This window comes from Hylobates moloch, unplaced genomic scaffold, assembly GCF_009828535.3.
Source record: "Hylobates moloch isolate HMO894 unplaced genomic scaffold, HMol_V3 SCAFFOLD_19, whole genome shotgun sequence".
NCBI classification, from domain to species: Eukaryota; Metazoa; Chordata; class Mammalia; order Primates; family Hylobatidae; genus Hylobates; species Hylobates moloch.
Window position 1 is genome coordinate 4378342 of NW_026652294.1, and position 16678 is coordinate 4395019.

Below are 16678 nucleotides of genomic sequence, written 5' to 3' on the forward strand. Positions count from 1 at the left end.
CTGTGAGTTCTAAACAGTTTCCCTATGTTTCTTTGGTTGATATTTTGGTTGATATTTCCCTTTGTTTCTTTAGGTTGATATTACGTTGAGTAATTACGTTGGTTGATTACATTGAGTAAATGTATTCTTGTAGATATAAACATTATAAACTCTTCCCCCTTAAGCTCTTAATAAATAAACTTGTTTTGGTGCCAATGTACCAATGTAGGTAAGAAGTCTTGACGCTTTTTATTTTATTTTTCTGCAGGGGCAGAGGAGAATCTGAAAAAAAAAAAAAGAGAGAGAGAAGTTCAGTTTATAATACTGTTATTTTCATATAAACCCTCCTACTTTAAAAATTACAAAACTAGACCTATACTGCAAATATTTTCAAATATATCAGAGTATCTGCATCTGTCACTGTGGAGATGGTTGCTTGCTCTGCCACAGAGCACAATAATACTCAGCCTCATCTTCAGCCTAGGCCCCTGTGATGGTGAGGGCAGCCTTGTCTTCAAGCACAGAGTGTGAGAATCAAGTGGGGACCCCATGCAGAAATGGGGATGTCAGACACACACACCCTGGCTCAGCCTCACCTTGTGCTCCCAACATCTCCATCTTCTTCACACAGAGGCTGCTGCTGCTTCTGGCTAACACGGGCTCCTGATGCTCGTTCTCCAGGGCCCAGGAGAAAGTAGTCACATATATTCTTCTAAGCTGCAAAATTTTTATTTTTAACCCCCTATGTTGTTATAACAATGTGTTCATAAAGCACAATACTAAGATCTATCATCAATTGCAGAGTTACGAGTTATTTATAGGAGTGGCAAAATAAAAAGTTACACACACACACACATGCAGATTCGGGCAGGCCAGAATTTAATTACAGGAGCAAAGTTTGATATTAGTGACACAACACAACAATGATCCTATGTATAATGATAAACATAGCAATGGACCATATAAAGCTTTGAAGAAACATAATGGAAACACGGAAAAAATCTCCCTCTCACCAAATTTTAGAAAACCTAAAAAAAATTTTAAAATATTAAAACCCCTCAAAACTGAGTTAATTTATAAAATAGAATACAAAACATAAAGTTTACATAACTTTAACACTCTTCATACTCAGTAAATGCAGCTTCCTTCTCCACAATTTAATCCAGTGTACCAAAACCAAGCCTCCCTGTTTGCTGGAGGAAAACCTCAGCGCCACAACAGTAGAAAAACGCCAACCTCTCTGCCCACAGTGCATCTTCCCTCCAGAGACTCCGCGGGACTCTGCATGGTCTCCTGAGGGCCCTGAAGTGGAGGCTCTGTGATGAGAGTGGGGCATGGATGGCAGAGGGCAAGAATGTCTGCAGGGCAAGAGTGTTAGAGAGACAAGCTTCATTCCTCTCTGAAACAAGCCTATCTTACGTGATTTATCTTTATTCCTCTCTACAAAAAAAAAGTCACAAAGATAGCTGCAAAGAAATATGTGAAATTATACAAGGCTAAGATAACAAAGAATATTGGAAGAAAAAGTAATTATGACATCTTCTACCAAAACATTTTAGGCCAAGCGTGGTGGCTCATGCCTGTAATCCCAGCATGTTGAGAGGCCAAGGCAAGAGAATCACTTGAGGTCAAGAGTTCAAAACAAGCCTGAGATCCCATTTTTATTTTTTAAAAGCAGCATTAAAAAAAAAAAAAGTTCATCATAGCCTCCTCTTCCCACAGTTAATAATGAGAATAGAGAAAGTTCAAAAAGTGAAAATTTAAGCAACTCTGATGTACCCATAAAATTTTTTTAAATTTTAAAAAAGAAATGAAACCAGTGGCACAATTGACCACCAGCACATGGGTGCCTCTTCTTCACCTGCCCCTCCTGAAGTGACAACCAAACCCAGGGGCTCAGCACAATGAGCTCTCCCTCTGGCCATACATTCCCTGTGAGGCCCCTTCTACTCTCATCCCAACACAATTGCTCCCCAGGCATCTGGGGGCTGCTGCTGAGATTCTCCACTCATGGGGTCCTGGGCACAGCAGTGGTATCTCAGTGCTCCTCTTCCTCTGTGTCCTGGGAGATGGAATCAGAGTCAGCCTGATCTGACCCAAAGCCAACAATTAAGAGCCCTGAGTGACCTCTCCTGCTTTTCCCCCACAATGGACTCTTCCTCTCAGTGTCCTTCCTGGGGTGCTCTGTCACTACTCAGTAATATCTTATGTCCTCAGTGCTAGGCGTTTTTCACATAATATACTCTTGTTAGTTTCTCATCACCTTTCCAAGCTCAGTTATCAACTCTAGGCTGGTGATCCTAACTATTCATTTACAGCACATTGTCATATAAAGGCCAGCGATATCTAGAAAAAAAAGTGCCAATAAATGTAAGTGTGTACTGCATCTTACGAATCACTACAAGGATACCAGAAAAAATATCCCTGCACTCTTCAGACACAAGAGTTTAAACGGAGTTCAATATAATAGTTTATATAGATAATAGTTAATATAATAGTTTAACCAGTCTGTCTGTGGCTAAACCAGTCACCATCTCCTGCACTGGAAGCAGCAGCAATAAGGGTCTTGGGCTTGTGTCCTGGTACCAACAATGACCAGGAAGTGCCCCCAAACCTCTGATACATATATACAGATCCATATATTTATATCCATATCCTGCAGCGAATATCTACCTGCAGGGATCCAGGACTGAATCTTGGGCTACCAGTCTGGCAAGAAGGTATTGCTGAGCATCTCTGGGCTCCAGGCTTAGGACAAGGCTGATCTCTACTGTTGGCTTTAGACAGCTCCATCGAGGTCCCCACAGTGCTGCAGTCTGGGGAAGTGAGACAAAGACACACCAAGTTTCCAGTGAGTATGAGCTACCTGCAGCACCACCCGCTGTTAGGACAGCTGGGCTCTTTACCATTTGTGTGTATGTTTCCTGGTGCTGCCACTAACCAGCACCCAGGACTCAAGTCAGGGACAGTGATCTAGAGAATGCAGCTTTGTTCTCTCAGAGCCAGCCCTTGCAAAAGGAGCCCTTAGCAAAAGCACATTGTCAGACTGCTTCAAAAGAATCAGAACGCCACCAGGTGCAGTGGCTCACGCCTGTAATCCCAGCACTTTGGGAGGCCAAGGCGGGCTGATCACGAGGTCAGGAGATCGAGACCATCCTGGCTAACACGGTGAAAACCTGTCTCCACTAAAACTACAAAAAATTAGCCAGGCGTGGTGGCAGGCACCTGTAGTCCCAGCTACTCAGGAGGCTGAGGCAGGAGAATGGCGTGAACCCGGGAGGCGGGGCTTGCAGTGAGCCGAGATTGCGCCACTACACTCCAGCCTGGAGGACAGAGTGAGACTCCATCTCAGAAAAAAAAAAAAAAGAATCAGAAAGCCTTTGATTCCAGGAACAGGCTGCTCTGGGGACAGACCCAAAATGGGTCAGGGGAGGCAGGGACAGACTCCAGCTGGGTCTGTCTCAGGCACATGCACTAATGCAGAGGTCTAATCATCCTTATTGTCTACTGAACACCTACTATGTGCCAGGCTAGGGGGAGGGCTCAGAATACAGAGTTACCAAGACAGACAAGTTCCTGTCTTCATAGGGCTGACAACCAAACTAAAGAGAGACGGTCAAGAAGTCAATGGGAATAAGGCATATTGTGGTGTATCAAAGAGGTGACACTGGCCAGAAGGGGGAGAGCAATAGGACGCCTTTAGTGGGTTGTAAGCAAGGAAGACACAGCCTTTTGTTTGAGATTTAGGAGGAAAGTCCAGCTTCTCCAAGGAAGACAAACAATGAGGGGACAGTGTGAAGGCAAAAGGTCCAGTTAGAAAGCAGTGGCGTTGTGCATGTGAGAGATGAGGTATCTAGCATCTGATGTAGCAGCTGAGCTGGGAGGAATGTGCATGACCCACACCATGGTGAGAAGGACTAGAGGAAAGAGGACACTAGGTTGAGGCCCTGAGCTTGTCCTTGTGATGGGAACCTGACAACAGCCTGCAGATGTGATCAAGTGTGTCACACTCTTCTTCTCTCTGGAAAGCTCATAGGACTCAGGACTCATTGCTGCCCTTCCCTCTTATTCAACGAGATTTATTTGAACCATCACTTCTCACACCTGGACAGAGACCTGCTTACTTTCTCTTGAGCAAAAGCACCGAGGGTCGGGACAGAGCATTGTAGAGCACATAGGATGATGCACTACACACACTCAAGGGGCTGCTGTTAAAGCTCAAGATCAAACCTCCCAGAGCTCTATCGGAAACCATGAGAGGGGAGGTGTCAGTGCTGAAGTAGCTGATTTGGGGGTACACTGATTTGCCGTCTTTGCAGCCCTGGTTTGGGGGTGAGGGAGAGTGAGGGCTGAGGCCCAGCATCAGTGAGAGTTTCCTGAGGTGTCATTATGCGCCAGGTTCCTTGTGACCACCTCAGTGATGTGTGGGGGTAAAGGTCAATTGAAAAGCTGGAGAGCAGTGGACAGGCAGGATTCTGTGTCTGGGTGAGGGAAGGATGTTCAGCTCCTGCCCAGGCATCCTTATTTACATTTCTGTTTACCTCTCTTCTTCCTTGTCTCCTTCCCAGGGCAGGGTTCCAGGGCTGTTGTATCTGTGCTGGTCTTTCTCCATCACAAAGAGAGCAGGAGAGAGGTTATCTGATGACGAATTCCCTCTTCACACTCAGTTGTCTAATTGTCCTTAGGAATTCTTCCTGAGGACGGGAATGTTCTGTTTTATTTCTCCCTTACAGTAAGATCCCAGCCATTTGTGAGGCCAAGGAGATTGACCCCATCCTGTCAATGCAGGATTATTTATAGCACACATGGTCAAAAAAAACACCATCAACTTCTGCACAAGTCAACCCATTCTTCAGGGTTATAGAAATGCATTGCTCAGCTGTCAGCAATGGGCTTCAAATCCCCAGGGTGACTAACTTTTCAGGATGGGATCATCCACATGAAGATGTTTCTTTACAGTTAGTGACTCTATTCACTGTGTTTCCCCTGCTGAGATCCAACCTCCATGAGATTGTTTATTGGCTGTTTTCTGTCTTGTCATTGCTGAAAACACTTCCTGGCACTAAGGACAGACTCAATACATGTTTATTAAATATGGGCGTTCACCTACATTGGAATCCCAGGAAGAGGTACAAATCTGAGGTCAAGATAATAATTTTAAAAAATTCTGATTATTTTGTGTTTGAGATTCCAAGTTCATTCAATGGAAGATACTAAGTAAGAACTTTTGCCTTTGGATTTGGTTAGCAGGAGAAGGATATGGATATAAAAATGCAAATATATATCACACATACCTCCCCATGGCCCAGAGACTTGAAGGCCCAGCTGGTCTCTGCAACTGCCAATCACAGCCTCTGTTCACTCATTTTTGGTCTGATTCCCATGGATCCATATATGCTGGATCCCACGGGTTCATGTGGAGAAAGTGGAGAGAAGGTGATGGGCTTTCCCAGTCCTGCTTAAAGAAACCACAGGAAGCAATTTAGATCATAAAGCAAATTCTGGGGACAGAAAACCCTCGAGAGCAAATAAACTGCAAATATGGGTGAGTTGGGAAAATTTCTGGCAATATTTATATAACTAAGAAACTTTACATTAGATATCCTTTCTTCACAATATTCATTACAGAGCTTTAAATCATCCATATGATCAATGCAATTCAAACATTAAACTCATCAACCCCAAGTCCCATAGCAGACTTTGATGAGGAAATTCTTGAAGGAAGAAGGATGGGTTTGTGAGCTCTGTGTCCACAGAAGAGATATTTCTCCACTAGGAGAACTGAGTAAAGCCAATAAATAATTAGGAATGTAGATGCCCAACTGGACTTTATTCTAATCCAATATGCAATGCTGTGAGTCCTCCATCTGCAAATCGTAGCATTCTTTGTGCTTCCTCCAGTTTCCCAATTATTTTACAATAAATTAACTTTAGACATGAATGCTTAAAAAACAAATCAATTAATGTAAGAGTCCTTGGAATGTGTTGCTTTAATTCACAAAAATTATGGAACACTTCAAATGTATATATTTGTTAATTTATGTACCAATTATATTTTACTGCTTCATTGATCTGTTATAAAAATCACGGTCCCCGCGCTGGGCCTGCCCCCGCCCCTCCCGCGGCCCGCGAGCGCGCCTCACAGCTCCTGTCTCCCCTCCCTCCTTCTCTCTCACGCCTAGCGCAATGGCGGCGGCCGCGGCGGAGCAGCAACAGTTCTACCTGCTCCTAGGAAACCTGCTCAGCCCCGACAATGTGGTCCGGAAACAGGCAGAGGAAACCTATGAGAATATCCCAGGCCAGTCAAAGATCACCTTCCTCTTACAAGCCATCAGAAATACGACAGCTGCTGAAGAGGCTAGACAAATGGCCGCCGTTCTCCTAAGACGTCTCTTGTCATCTGCATTTGATGAAGTCTATCCAGCACTTCCCTCTGATGTTCAGACTGCCATCAAGAGTGAGCTCCTCATGATTATTCAGATGGAAACACAATCTAGCATGAGGAAAAAAGTTTGTGATAATGCGGCAGAACCGGCCAGGAATTTAATAGATGAGGATGGCAATAACAAGTGGCCCGAAGGTTTGAAGTTCCTTTTTGATTCAGTCAGCTCTCAAAATGTGGGACTGCGGGAAGCTGCCCTTCACATTTTCTGGAACTTCCCTGGAATTTTTGGGAACCAGCAACAGCACTATTTAGACGTCATCAAACGAATGTTAGTTCAGTGTATGCAAGATCAGGAGCACCCGTCGATCAGAACATTATCTGCTAGAGCTACAGCTGCATTTATACTTGCAAATGAGCATAATGTTGCTCTGTTCAAACATTTTGCAGACTTGCTACCGGGATTTCTACAGGCTGTAAATGACTCGTGCTACCAGAATGATGATTCTGTCCTAAAATCCCTCGTTGAGATTGCAGATACTGTTCCGAAGTATTTGCGTCCTCACTTGGAAGCAACTCTTCAGCTAAGTCTAAAGTTGTGTGGAGATACTAGCCTCAACAATATGCAGCGCCAGCTTGCCCTTGAAGTGATCGTCACCCTCTCTGAGACTGCAGCTGCTATGTTAAGAAAACATACCAATATTGTTGCACAGACTATTCCTCAGATGTTAGCAACGATGGTTGATTTGGAAGAAGATGAGGACTGGGCAAATGCAGATGAACTAGAAGATGATGATTTTGACAGCAATGCAGTTGCAGGCGAGAGTGCTCTAGACCGAATGGCTTGTGGACTTGGTGGAAAGCTCGTTCTGCCAATGATCAAGGAACACATTATGCAAATGCTTCAAAATCCTGACTGGAAATACCGGCATGCAGGATTGATGGCCTTATCTGCCATTGGTGAAGGGTGCCACCAGCAAATGGAAGGAATTCTAAATGAGATTGTAAATTTTGTTTTACTTTTTCTCCAGGATCCTCATCCAAGAGTGAGGTATGCAGCCTGTAATGCCGTGGGACAGATGGCTACAGATTTTGCACCTGGTTTCCAAAAGAAATTTCATGAGAAGGTGATTGCAGCTCTGCTGCAGACCATGGAAGACCAAGGCAATCAACGTGTGCAGGCCCATGCAGCTGCTGCCCTCATTAACTTTACTGAAGACTGTCCCAAGTCACTACTTATTCCATACTTGGATAATTTGGTGAAACATCTGCATTCCATTATGGTACTGAAGCTTCAAGAGTTGATTCAGAAAGGCACCAAGTTAGTTTTGGAACAAGTTGTGACATCCATTGCATCAGTTGCCGATACTGCAGAAGAAAAATTTGTCCCCTACTATGATTTATTTATGCCATCACTGAAGCACATTGTTGAGAATGCGGTTCAAAAAGAACTGAGACTTCTGAGAGGAAAAACTATTGAATGCATTAGCCTCATTGGTCTGGCTGTTGGGAAGGAAAAATTCATGCAGGATGCATCAGATGTGATGCAGCTTTTGTTAAAGACCCAGACAGACTTCAATGATATGGAAGATGATGATCCTCAGATCTCTTACATGATCTCAGCATGGGCCAGAATGTGCAAAATCCTTGCAAAAGAATTTCAGCAATACCTTCCAGTGGTTATGGGACCTTTAATGAAGACGGCTTCAATGAAGCCCGAAGTACCCCTTTTAGATACCCAAGACATGGAGAATATGAGTGATGATGATGGTTGGGAATTTGTGAACCTTGGAGATCAGCAAAGCTTTGGTATTAAAACTGCAGGGCTAGAAGAAAAATCAACTGCTTGCCAGATGTTGGTTTGCTATGCTAAGGAGTTAAAAGAAGGCTTTGTGGAGTACACCGAACAGGTTGTCAAACTGATGGTCCCTTTACTGAAATTTTATTTCCACGTTGGTGTTCGAGTGGCAGCAGCAGAATCCATGCCTCTCCTCCTGGAGTGTGCAAGAGTCCGTGGTCCTGAGTATCTCACACAGATGTGGCATTTTATGTGTGATGCTCTAATTAAGGCCATTGGTACAGAACCAGATTCAGACGTCCTCTCAGAAATAATGCATTCTTTTGCAAAGTGCATTGAAGTAATGGGAGATGGATGCCTTAATAATGAACACTTTGAAGAACTGGGAGGTATATTGAAAGCAAAGCTTGAAGAACATTTTAAAAATCAAGAATTACGACAAGTTAAAAGACAAGATGAAGACCGTGATGAACAGGTCGAAGAGTCACTACAAGATGAGGATGATAATGATGTTTATATTCTGACCAAAGTGTCAGATATTTTACACTCAATATTCAGTAGCTACAAAGAAAATGTGTTACCATGGTTTGAACAGCTGCTTCCATTAATTGTCAACCTCATTTGTCCACATAGACCATGGCCAGACAGACAACGGGGATTATGCATCTTTGATGATGTCATAGAACACTGTAGTCCAGCCTCATTTAAATATGCAGAATATTTCTTAAGACCAATGCTCCAATATGTATGTGACAACAGCCCAGAAGTCAGGCAAGCAGCTGCATATGGCCTGGGAGTCATGGCACAGTATGGTGGAGATAATTATCTCCCTTTTTGTACAGAAGCACTTCCCCTGCTGGTAAGAGTTATTCAGTCTGCAGATTCTAAGACCAAAGAAAATGTCAATGCTACAGAGAATTGCATCTCAGCAGTAGGGAAAATCATGAAGTTCAAGCCTGACTGTGTAAACGTTGAAGAGGTCCTTCCACACTGGTTGTCTTGGCTGCCACTACCTGAAGATAAAGAAGAAGCTGTTCAGACTTTCAATTATCTATGTGACCTGATTGAAAGTAATCATCCAATTGTTCTTGGCCCAAACAATACCAATCTGCCCAAAATATTCAGTATAATCGCGGAAGGAGAAATGCACGAGGCAATTAAACATGAAGATCCTTGTGCCAAACGTCTGGCCAATGTCGTTCGCCAAGTACAGACTTCTGGAGGACTGTGGACTGAGTGCATAGCACAGCTCAGTCCTGAGCAGCAGGCCGCCATTCAGGAGCTCCTGAACTCTGCGTGAAGGGCCTTAATGTCACCCACCAGAAAACTAACTCCAAATAAACGCTTACCCTTTCGTTTAGGTTTCTTTGTTTTGTTTTTGAGCAAAAGAGATCGGTAGTGTTGTGTGCAGGCCATTCTTCTGGAGAGCCACAAGCAGGAAGAGCAGCGCTGTGTTGCAGAATGGAGTTTCCGTGGATTTCTACCAGACCACTGAAGGAGTTCCTGGAAGTCCTGCGGTAGCACTGGAGAGTATTTTTCTATTGGTATAACCCACCACCTGAAGGGGAAAGGGAAATCAAATTAATTTTTCTCATTAGACATAAGGAAATTTAAGGAAAAACAGCTTTAAGAACAGTTACTCAGTATAGACGTGTGTTCACACAAATTGCTCTGCACTCAGTGTTCATTGTGAATTGGAGTGTGAGTCTTTCTGTGGGGTAGAAAGAAGCCTACTACCCAGCAAACCAGTAGACCCAAAAGTTGAAAAAAACTGATGACAAACAACAAGCATGAAGATGGCATATTTGATGTCACTTTGGTTCTTTTTCCCAGAAGGCTTATACAGTGACTCAGTCGGGAAGCTTTCCAGCTTCCAGCCCTTGAATGTGAAGTGTCATTGGCATGTCTGGCAGTAGTCTCTCATTCACTCCTCAATAAACAACACTGAATACAAAAGAGGCTTGTGTAAAAACTCAAAAAAAAAAAAAATCACCTAGCGAAGGAGTAAGTAGATGGGTAAAATGGGTTGAAAAATTAAACAAGATGAACCATACTGATGATGGTCAAAGTTGGCTGATGGGTGCAAACAATTCATTAGAAAAGTATCTGTATATTCGTATGGCTCAAAAGTTTCCATGCTAACCAGTGTTTAAAATATCCTTGTTTGTAACTGTTCTGCTTTTAACAGGTGTACAATATGGACAAAATGTAAGCTTATACTCTGACTTTGAGTAGAAGCCCATCTTCTCCCAACAGGCAGAGGAGAAGCTGGTGTGGAGAACATGGAAAACACAGGAGCTCAGGGTTTCCCAGGACAGAGAAGCGAGTGAGCCCGGAGCCCTGAAAGCAAGGGCGGGGCTGTGGGTTGGGCTGTGGGTGTGTGCAGGGGCCACAGTGTGAAGGGCATGCTTCAGAGGCCACAGGATTTGGATTTTATAATAAGAATGATGAGTTACTGAAGGGGTTTAAGCCAGGTAGTACCTTCCCTGCCTCATCTATATGAGAGGGATCTCTCTCCAAATGCCTTGAGGAGAGGGTGCCTGAGGAAAGTGAGTGTTCCTGACTCTAGATTATTCACTAAAGCACCTTGTGAGTCTAGAAATCCAAGGGCCATTTGCACAGTTAGCACAGTTAGCACAAGAGTAGACGTGGCTACATTGAGAAGTGATGGTCTCTGCCTTTGCCTCCTCTGGCATTCAATACTTGCGAGAACAATTTGCAGGTAAAATAAATACTGATATTTCAAATAACCTGAAAGCATCCAGTAAAAAAATAAAGGTGGCAATATCAAGATACAAACAAATTGTGTAACATTTGGGACAAATTGTTTACCAAAAGATATGACACAACTGTGAAGAAAGTGACGTTTTACTTAGGGAGATAATGGCTAACCTCATAAAACAGAGATATATGTCACACTGTTCACTGGTAAAGGAAAGTCTACAAAATCTCTTAATGTTCCTACATCACAAAATTGAGTCGAATCTCTATAAAACCTAGGAAACCATTAGATATATAACTTTTGCTAAATTGCTGCCTTTAACATGTATTGGATCATTTATTTTTCCTGGAAAATTCTCATTCTTCACTGTCCTTTTGAACAACCCCTAGCTGCCCTTCAACTTAGCTCCTCAGCTGACCCATTTTTCATGATGCCCACTCTGATGGCACATGTGGGCAATTTGATTTTTCTAGAATGCCATGCAGGGGTGCTGACAACTTTATATATACATGGCTGCACATCCCACAGACCAAGACTACTTCTGGGAGTGAGAAATCATAGTAATAATGCATAGCATGATAGAAACAGTGGCTAGGAATCAGACCATGGATATGTGAATACAGACAGTGACTGGAGAGCTGCAGAGACCAGCTGGGTTCTGAAGTCTCTGAGCCATGGGAAAGTGTGTGTCCTGGGACCAGCATCAGATCTTTTGGGGCTGCCCTGTGGTTCCAACACAGCTATTCAGTAAGGACCATTCACTCAAAGAAATCCAGGCCTTGGGGCTGGGCCCTGTGCTCACTGATGGGGACTTAGCAGCTGTGTCCTCTCTGGCCTGGCAGAATTCCCTGAGCAGGGCCCTGTGTATGGTCTCAACAGGTGCTTCCTCCCAGGGCCTTGCAAGAAGAAAAGCAAACCTTCCTCCCGCTCAGTCTGCAGAGAGAGCTGAGCTGCATCCCCAGGTCTCAAGGAGGGGCTGGGCAGTCCCTGGGTGGAAACACATTTGCATGAGCAGCCCCTCCTCTGCAGAGGGTGGGAAGAAAAGGAGGCCTGGGGCAGCCCAGCCCCACTGCGGGGTAAGAGGCAGTGTCCACCGTGGCCTGGACTCCTCTCCTCCTCCTGCTCCTCTCTCACTGCACAGGTAGGAAAAGGCCTCGGAGACCAGGGTCAGCCACACAGCCTGATTCTGACTCTTCTGTCAAAGATCCCTAAAAAAAATATTACCTTGGTTTCCACCTTAAAGCCTATAAATGCCTGTGTTTCCAGGTTCCCTCTCCCAGTCTGTGGTGACTCAGCCAGCCTCCCTGTCAGCATCTCCTGGAGCATCAGCCAGACTCACCTGCACCTTGAGCAGTGGCATCAATGTTGGAAGCTACAGGATATCCTGGTACCAGCAGAAGCCAGGGAGTCCTCCCCGGTATCTCCTGAACTACTACTCAGACTCAGATAAGGGCCAGGGCTCTGGAGTCCCCAGCCGCTTCTCTGGATCCAAAGATGCTTTGACCGATGCAGGGATTTTACTCATCTCCGGGCTCCAGTCTGAGGATGAGGCTGACTATTACTGTGTGATTTGGCCCAGCAGCGGCGCTTCTCACAGTGTCACACACAGATGGGGAACTGGGACGAAAACCTCGCGCTGATCTGGGTCTTGTAATGTAACCGTTTTTAAATTTTAAAACAACCAGCCAAGGGACAAACTAAATTTGGAAATAACTTTCCAGTTGTAAAAGGCTCTTCTGTCAATTTCCCATCCATTCTTATGAAGTCTCAGTAAAACAAAACAAAACCAAAGCACCTGATGACCCTGAAGGGTTGCCTGCTTGTCCACATGTGCTAACACCACTGCCTGTGGAGCTGGACTTTTGTTCTTGAAAGAAGCAAAATGAGTCTTTCCTAGCTCACATCATGGTCAGAGCCTGGGGACATCCTAGCAGGTGAACAGTCCCCTGCAGCATGGACTCTGCTCTTCCAGCGTACAAGTAGAGAGACCTCCCCTTCCATCCCCAGTAGTCTGTTCTCAGGGCTGTCTGAGACTCACTGTGTCCCAGGAACAAGGCACTCAAATGTGAAATGCTGCCTGAGGACGCAGATCAGGGAATTCCAGATATAGTGCTGAGCTGGCTCAGTCCTGGGCACCTGCATTTCAGTGGAAATGTCAGGAGATGGGGTTAGGTCTGAAGGTAACTGTGGGCCTGAGGCCAGTAAACCTCTATGTAGGACATGAGAGAGTCAAGGGGAGGCTCCACCATGGCTGAGACAAGGCTGAGGCTGCTCCTTGGCCACGGGGGAAGTAGGTGCCATGGATGTGACTCCTGCAGCTCATCCCACTCAGGACCATGGGGACTGCTGAGCATGGGTTTGCTGATCCCCCAGGGTCTGTGTTCTCTTCTCCTCTCTTACACCATTGGAGGTTCTCACTGAGTCAGGTTCTAGTGGTGAGTCTGTGGAACATCTGGGTACAGATACTGCTTGCTTCAAGTGACTACTTCCCAGGAAAGTCTTGAGAAGGCCCCCATCTCAATGTCACCTTTTCCTGCATGGGGAGCAGCAGAAACACTGGGCATTCCCTCCGAGAAATAGCCCTTAATTTTGTGTCTTAGGACATCAGTGGTTGTCCCTCAGAGGTCCAAGCCTGATTCTCCTGCTCTGGGTTTATTCCCACAGCCTCCTGGACAACTTCTGCACTCCAGCCTGAGGACTGGCGGGTTATCACTGTCACACAGCTGCATCCTGACTCCATGTTACCAAGGGTTCCTGTTCCATGGGGAAATGAGAGAAAGATCTGCCCCACTCATCCTCTCTGCCCCATCTCTCCTTTATCCCTGCCTGTGACCAACAGCAGTTCATGCCAAGGCTTCTGCTGTCACTTGTGTTACTGAAAGCAGAGCAAGGGTTCAGTGACAATAACTCCTTTTCTTACTGGTCTCCCAGTGCAAAAAGAATCGACTTGTTTCTAGAAGCAAAAGGAGCTGCCCACACATGGTGGGTGTGGATGAGGTGAGGATGACAAGAAAGAATCCAGCCTGTGTGACCCAGAAGTCCAGGAGCCTTCGGCCTGGTCCCAAAGGTGTCCCCTCCTTTTGGTGCAGGTGAGCTGACCATTTCCTGAGCTTTGAAACTGCGGGAAAGATGACAAGAAAGGAGAACCCCGCCTGTGTGACCCAGGGATGTGAGAGAGGAAGTCTGATGCTTAAGAAAACATGGGCTCGGCATTCTGAAAGGTCCAGATACGGCTTGGCCTAGAGCTGGTGTAGAAGAGAAGCAAGAGAGATGCTCAGCCTTGGGTGGCCCAGGCACAGCGGGCCTGTCAAGGGGCTGAGCTCTCTGCAACATGCATATCCTGCAGAGACATCCTTGGGGAGGCTGTGATCCCAGAATGATGCAAAAGTGCTAATGGAAGTGAGCAGGGGATGGTTTATGGGGGAATGAGGAGATGGGTGTGGGGTCAGATGTGGTAAGGAGGGTGCAGCCTGAGGAGGAGGCTGTCCATTGTGAGTCACAGGAGGAGGAGGCCCGAGACCTAGAGCAGTGACTAAAAGAGGACCTGGAAGGGCCTGCGCCCTGAAGACACATAGAGACTGGGGTTTTGGTTTGTCTGTGAGGGTCCCTGAGGAGAATCACATAAAAAATCCATAGTCAGTGTCTTCTGTCCAGGGCTCACTGTCCCAGCTGTTGCCCCTTCCTCCCGGAGCCTCTGGGTGACCTGGTTCCTTAGCTGTGGACCTGCTCCTCTCTCTGTCTTCAGCCTAAGAGCTGATGGGGCATCCGCCAGGAAGCGCATCCGTGGGCTGGGAGGGGGCCATGGGCAGGCTTGTCCTGTATGTGAGACACTGCTCAGCCTCGGTGACCGCCTGTTCATTAAAGGAAAACAAAATTCACTGTGAACATCTATGCATCATCAAAGAAAAAGCAATGAGAAAAAACAGGAAGTGAAGCCCAGCTCTAATAGTTTATTTCTACTTGGAAATAAATAAAACTTAATATGCCTGATGTGTTATGTAAACACAATAAACATTTATTAAAAACTATAAAAATTATGTAAAGGAACATGGCTTACACTAAAAGGCACATTTAAAATAATGACACCCTTGAAGTGCAATCCCAAAACACAGCATACATTTTATTTCGGTTACAGATATGGATTGGTTTTATTAAATGCCTATAATAAATCTCACTATTTGGTTGTTTAAATGGAGCATTTAAAATCTCACTGTGGCCGGGTGCAATGGCCCATGCCTGTAATCCCAGCACTTTGGGAGTCCGAGGTGGGCCGATCACAAGGTCATGGGTTCGAGACCGGGCCAACGTGGTGAAACCCCGTCTCTATTTAAAAAATACAAAAATTAGCCAGGCATGGTGGCACGTGCCTGTAATTCCAGCTACTTGGGAGGCTGAGACAGGAAAATTGCTTGAACCTGGGAGGTGGAGGTTGCATTTAGCTGAGATGGTGCCACTGCACTCCAGCCTGGGGAACAGACCGAGACTCCATCTCAAAAACAAAACAAAACAAAACAAAAAGTCTCATTGTACTGCAACTGCCTGATGATACATTCACCAGTGTAACTATCAACATAACCATCCAACCGTTTTCCTCCATCCCCATAAAATTCCCCAAACAAATATTTGTTAAGAGTCCAGGGTGTATCATGCCAGAACTCATGCAGTCATAGACATAACCTGTTCCATTTTTCATTTTGATTAACAGAATTGTATTTTTTCTTAAGCTTATTGTTTTTAGTTTATTAGATCCTAGATGTCATTACAGATCAAAGATGAATAATTTCTATCACCTTCAAGCCACCCCCACAACACTCACTACTGAATTTGAACCATAATTTTTCCCTGGAAATCCTACTTGGGCTGCTCGATGCTAAGAGCTATGACATATCAGGCTCACCTGAGGACAGACTCTGGTTGTCAAACCAAGTTAAAATTTTAATTCTTCCCATCTTCAAAGACTGACCATCTTTGCTCTAAGTGAGACCCTCCAAAGACATTTGCCAAGATTCCCCACAGACTGGCATTGCTTGGAGGACAGAATCCTAGGCAAGATCCCTGGTCACAGTATCCAGAAGACTCTGACTGCAAATCTGGGGAAGTAGAGGGGGAACAAAGATTTACCAGGAAAACCCTCCGGGAATTCCTCCCCAGGGCATCCCAGAGGGAAGAGCTCCCTTTCTCCTCAGCGCCGCAGGATCCACAGAGGAAGTGGAGCCCTGGCCACCAGGAAGGAGCCACATGAGAGGACCCGGTGTCAAACCCTGGTGGGGAAGTGAGTCCATGGGGCCGGGCCACGCTCTGGGCTTGATCCTGAAGTAAAAGGACTTTGTGTAGACATCACCTGAGTCCTCTACAATGTACAGCCAAAGAGCCATGGACAGATTCACTCCTGAGGAGTCCAGTAGAGCATGAAGACTGCCCTGAGGCCACAGGAGGGAGACACAGGGGCCACCTTACTGGGCGGGGACTTGAGAGCAGGGACAGTGGCCAGAACCCGGGGCGGGGCAGAGGCAGCTCTGAATCTCTGAGGCTCTGGTCACCTGATCATAGAACGGTTTGCCTTAGTCTGGACACCAGGGGGCGCTTGGGGACCATTTCTGAGAAGACTGGGGGTAATCAGAGCAGAACCAGGCACCTGCCCTGCCTGATGTCCTCTGCTCAGGGCTGACAGCTGTGTCCTGTGTCCTCCCCACCCCCTGGGACCACAAAGCTCCACCCTTGCCACCCCCTGACATCCTCAAGCCCTGGAGCCTGACCCAGGGCAGAGGGTGGGGTCACAAACCGGGAGGGGGGGGGG

The 16678-nt window shown here is 45.7% G+C and overlaps 2 protein-coding genes and 1 long non-coding RNA gene across 6 annotated transcripts in view; 1 reads left to right on the forward strand and 2 right to left on the reverse strand.

The window, feature by feature from the left end:
* The window catches only part of MAPK1 (mitogen-activated protein kinase 1), a 235831-nt gene that overhangs the window by 143683 nt on the left and 75470 nt on the right, over positions 1-16678 (reverse strand). The window lies entirely within an intron of this gene.
* Positions 2680-5426, reverse strand: LOC131382027 (uncharacterized). The gene is made up of 3 exons (XR_009211176.1): positions 5274-5426; positions 4521-4673; positions 2680-2795 (listed from the first exon to the last, which is right to left on the reverse strand). It is a non-coding gene; the product is annotated as an uncharacterized LOC131382027 (long non-coding RNA).
* LOC116459121 (importin-5-like) lies at positions 6073-9519 on the forward strand. Its single transcript, XM_032753927.2, has one exon. It carries the CDS (start codon positions 6166-6168, stop codon positions 9457-9459), a length of 3294 nt encoding a protein of 1097 aa, XP_032609818.1. The 5' UTR covers positions 6073-6165; the 3' UTR covers positions 9460-9519.